This window comes from Mastomys coucha, unplaced genomic scaffold (genome assembly GCF_008632895.1).
Source record: "Mastomys coucha isolate ucsf_1 unplaced genomic scaffold, UCSF_Mcou_1 pScaffold15, whole genome shotgun sequence".
Taxonomy (NCBI): domain Eukaryota; kingdom Metazoa; phylum Chordata; class Mammalia; order Rodentia; family Muridae; genus Mastomys; species Mastomys coucha.
In genome coordinates, this window is record NW_022196897.1 from 72,716,494 (window position 1) to 72,722,002 (window position 5,509).

The 5,509-nt window shown below is 32.1% G+C and overlaps 1 protein-coding gene across 1 annotated transcript; it reads right to left on the reverse strand.

Annotated features, from left to right (window-relative positions):
* Positions 1–293: 293 nt before the first annotated feature.
* LOC116090424 (olfactory receptor 8K3-like) lies at positions 294–1,241 on the reverse strand. Its single transcript, XM_031370888.1, has one exon. It carries the CDS (start codon positions 1,239–1,241, stop codon positions 294–296), a length of 948 nt encoding a protein of 315 aa, XP_031226748.1.
* Between the last annotated feature and the right edge of the window lie 4,268 nt (positions 1,242–5,509).

The following is a 5,509-nucleotide window of genomic DNA, read 5'->3' on the forward strand; positions in this document are numbered from 1 at the left end:
AATTAGTTTATTGGGAGCAAACAAGAAACAGGCTATATGGCATGACATGTAGAAATGGAATCCAAATAAAACTTTACATTAAAATATACAAATATATAAAGAGGGGATACATCATATAAAAAAGATTAACTTGAATTCAAAATTGACCAATGATTTTCTTTTTATCTGTACTTAGCATGCAGCTATTCCACAAGACAATAATATTACTAAATAATATTATTATTAGCTAAAGTAATATTAGTTATACTACATATAAGTTATGATGTATTTTCTTTTTACTCTACCTTATAATTTTATAATTTAAGTAGAATATTCACACACATTTTCCATTTTCTATGCAAGGCCTCCTTCACTTCTTGGTTCCTCAAACTGTAGATCATTGGATTCAGCATGGGGATAACCAGTGTATAGAACAAAGATGCGATTTGACCAGTCTCAAAGGAGTGAATAGATTTTGGTTGTGCATACATGAAAAATAGAGTACCATAGAATATAACTATCACTGTTAAATGAGAGCCACATGTTGAGAAGGCCTTGTGCCTGCCTTCTGAAGAGTTCATCCTGAGAATGGACACAAGGATCAAGATATAAGACATGGAGACTACCAGAAGAGAAGAAATCAAATTAAAAGTTGCAAAGATTAAAATTATCAGTTTAATTTCTTGTGTGTCTGAGCATAACATCAATATCAATGGCAGACTGTCACAGTAGAAATGCCTTATGATATTATGGCTACAAAATGATGAAGTGAAAATCTTGATAATGGTCAGTAGGGATATAAACATGCTATAGAAGTAAGGTATTGCCACCATAACATGGCATAATCTTTGTGACATTATGATTGTATACAGTAGTGGATGGCAGATGGCTACATAACGGTCATAGGCCATGGCTGACAGAATGAAAACTTCAGTGGTTATAAACACGCTGAAGAAGGTCAGCTGGACTGAGCACCAAATAAAGGAAATTGTAGGTTGATCAGAAACAAAGTTTATTAACATTTTAGGTCCCACAGCAGTTGAATAACCAAGGTCGGTGAGAGAGAGCTGTCTGAGGAAAAAGTACATAGGTGTCTGAAGCCTAGAGTCTATTTTAGTGAGGACGATCAAGCCCAAATTACCTACTACAGATGTCATGTATATAATGAGAAAGAGTCCAAATAAAGGGGCCTGAAGCTCAGGGAGATCTGTGATTCCAGTTAGAATGAAATACTTCAATACTGTAAGATTGTATGTATCCATCTAGACTACTCAGGAAACCTATACTGGTAAAAAAAAAATACAAAATAATCATTAATAATATTAGGTTCCAACAGTAACAACATTGCAATTTTGTGTTTATATGCAATATCTGTTATATAATATAGTCTGAATATGCATTTATATTATTTTTATATGTAAAAACACATACATAAATTACTATGATTCTATTTTTTAAATTTTATAACATTTTAAAGCCTAAAGCAATGAAAAAATTGTTTTATAAGTTAATACAGATAGAAATTATGAAGCTTCTGCTATGAACTCTGACATGGGTCATTTGATTGTTTTATAAGATAATGTCAAAATATAACTAAGAAAAAGCTCAGCATGCACAATTTTCTGTCAATGGGAGAAAGTTTTCTCAAACCATGATATGTATTTTATGGTAAAAATTCATGGCATATATTTTCATTCATTAAAAAAGAGGAATCATACTTTGAAAATTTATAGTTGATTCTATAATCAAATGATTTATTTATAAATCACAAATAGCAAAATCTTTACAAAGTAAAGCACAAACCATCTGATACTATCTGGAATATTTTTAATGAAGCATTTGGTCTTAAAGATACTTCATAGTTTAATTGTTATTTCCAGTATGGATGATAAGTGAAAGAGAAGCATCAGCAATGGTATTGAAATGAATTCTATTCAAAACTCTAAAAAACAAGGCACTCTTACTTATGAGGTACCTGAATGTATAAAGCACATAGCCCAAATTACCTTGTTATCAAACTGTTACAAGTAAATCTACTCTAAGGCAAGAGAACTAAAAGTATCTCTCATGAATATAAATCAAAGTTAAAAATCAATGAAGTATTGAAATATAAAATGTAGCAGTAATTATAAAAGATTAAACTTTAAAACCAACTGCATACTTTATATTTGGGAATATATGTGTATTGATATACATGCATGTAACATCAATTAAAGGCAATAGAGGTTATGACTTAAAAGAAAGCAAAGAGGGATCTGTGGGAAGATGTGATTGTACATGATTCTGGAACTAATGCCAGCTAAGTTATAAGACAAACAAATGGAAACTTCTAAATTATAAACAAAAGCATAAAATAGATACCATAACTTTGTTGCTATTCTTAAGAAAAATTTAAGCAGTCCATATTAGCTACTTTTCTTGTTGCTGTATTCAAAGATTTGACAAGAAATTTAATGCTGGAAGGATTTATCCTGACTACAGTTTAAGGGACATAGTATATCATAATAGGATAAGGAAGGCAGCTTCATTGATTTATGTCTGTACAACAAGGACCTGAGTCTTCTTGCCCATATGATGGTCAATAAGGAAGCTGTGTGAACTGTCTAGTGTCATGGCTGGCTTGTAACTCTGAACCTTCACCACAGGAAGTCTGTGTCTGCCAGGTAAGAACACTGTCTACGAGGTTCTACAACCTGACAAAACAGTATCATGACTTAGGGACAAAGTGTTCAAACATATGTTTATGTGGGAAACATCTCACATCTAAGCATTAGCAGAATCTAATCAAATATTGAAAATAAATTAAAACACTTAAATAAATTCAGTAAATATTCAGGGCATGAAAACATTGTTTAGACATCAATTCCATATATATATGTATATATGTATATATATATATGTGTATATATATATACACTAAGAAAGAAGATTCTTATACATAATATATATATAATTAATATACTTAAGAAAGATTTATATTCTGAAAAAATATTGATGAAATAAAAAATGATATAATAATTGAAAATATTATTTATTTAATGGAGAACAATTTTATAGCTGATTATATCAAAATTACCCAGAATCCTAACTAGTTTATCAAATCTCTGTGGCAGTTTTGAAAGGGAGTAAAAAGTCAATAATAAAATTTAGATGGAACGCTAAGAATCCCCAAGATAGCAAAGAGAAAAAGTAAGGATTAGAAGATATATATATTTTGATTTCAGCTCTTAATTTTAGACATTAATTTTAGCCACCACTGCTCTTTTGTGACTCTTCACTCCTGTATCTCAGATATATAGAACCACATCATTATACCTATAAGACATATGAATGATATTCTAAAAAAGGTGCTTTTTATAAGTTTATGCCTACAATAGAAATGACAACAGTTTAAGATGGTTGCTTTACAAGTATAATGTTTCACAAAGGATAAACACATAAATTCTGGACTATGATAAGCTCAAGCACTATGTGTATACATACATGCTCAAATTCTATAGAAAGTATTCAGTGGAGAAAGACGAGTCTCTACAACAAATGGTGCTGTGACCTAGATATAAATGAAGAATGAAGATATACCTTTTGCTCCCTCTACCATGGGTAGAATTAACTCGAAACTGTTGTTCTTGACTTTGTTTTTCATAGCAGATTATTGTAGCATAGTAAAGTACAGATTTCAGAAACTTGTAACCAGCTATGACTTAGACCCTTTGGAGGAGATTCAGAAACAAATACAGGGTACTCACTTTTAATGAGGAATCTTTGATGCATTTTCCTTGTGTGTTCTCAACACTTTAAGAAGGACTTATGATTTTCCACCCCCCTCTCCCCATGGGGTTCTTCCTGAGTCAAAGCAAAGCAATTGACTAAGTCTGCCTGGGCATTGGAAAGCTTCAAAAAGAACCCGTGAGACCTATGATAATTATATGATTAATACTTAAATACTTAACACTCCTATGTAAGGAGTATTATGGGAGATATTTCCCTCTACCATTCTTTATTAACTCTACTGTATCTCACATACTTAGAACCAAGTCATTGTACCTGTAAAACACATTAATAATAGCCTAAAGAAGTTGCATTTTATAAGGTTATGTCTACAGCTACAATGGCAAAACCTTAATACAGGATACTTTAAAACAGGTTATTTCAAAAAATGATTGTATTTTTCTATATTTTGTGATACTTTGAATAATTAATTCCCTAAGTATAAGACAAGTTTACAAATCCAGAAATCATAAATTAAATTTTTATGAGATTAACATATCCATAATGAGAACTAAGATTATGTAGCAACAAGTAAAAGAAAATATTTTCAGCTTTTAGAAAAATCTTCTACTGTGTTTTCTACCATGAATTGTCCTGTGACTTATAAAAAATGGCATCATAAATGTTATTTTTATTTCCAACATCTTTACCTTTACCTACTTAGTTTGTTCCAACCAGACAGTACACATGGTAGGACTAATGGCTCAAGCAGCATATGTATAGCAGAGGATGACCAAGTTGGTCAGCAATGGGAGGAGAGGACCTTGGCCCTGTGAAGGTTCTATGCCCCAGTGTAGAGGAATGCCAGGACCAGTAAGCAGGAGGGGGTGTGATGGTGAACGGGGGGAGGGGGGAGGAATCAGGGGATGTTTTAGTTTTTGTTTATTTTATTTTATTTTTTGGGAAAGGAGATATTGTAAATAAAGAAAACATCTAATAAAAATATATATTTTATAGACCAACAGTTTGATATAGAAGCTAATGAGTAATGATCAAATAAAATAGTTATCTATATAAATATTAACATAAATAAACAGAATATATTCTAGGTTCATATATTTTTAACAAATGCAGGATATCATGCTTTTTAGAATGTTATTCTCATGAGCTCTCCCTCTCCCTCTCCTTCTTTACTTCTCTCCCTCTTCCCCCCTCCTCCCTCTCTCTAATAGTATCTAGTTAATTCCATGTCTTACATTTACAAATAATTTACGATAAAAATCAAAATTCCATTTGCATTCTTCAGTTTTATTTCCCTGTACAAAGCTCAAGTCCAAGGGGATCAAAGACCTCCACATAAAACCAGATACACTAAAACTAATAGAAGAGAAAGTAGGGAAGAGCCTCGAACACATGGGCACAGGGGAAAAGTTCCTGAAGGGAACACCAATAGCTTATGCTCTAAGATCAACAATTGACAACTGGGATCTCATAAAAATTTAAAGCTTCTCTGTAAGGTAAAGGACACTCAATAGGCAAAATTGCAAGCAACAGATTGGGAAAAGGTCATTATGAATCCTATATCGGATAGAGGGCTAATATCCAATATATACAAAGAACTCAAGAAGTTAGACTCCAGAGAACCAAATAACTATATTAAAAGTGGGGTACAGAGCTAAACAAAGAACTCTCAACTGATGAATGGGTGAGAAGCACCTAAAGAAATGTTCAACATCCTTAATTATCAGGGCAATGCAAATCAAAACAACGCTGAGATTCCACCTCATAACAGTCAGAATGGCTAAAATCTGTTGGAAACCAA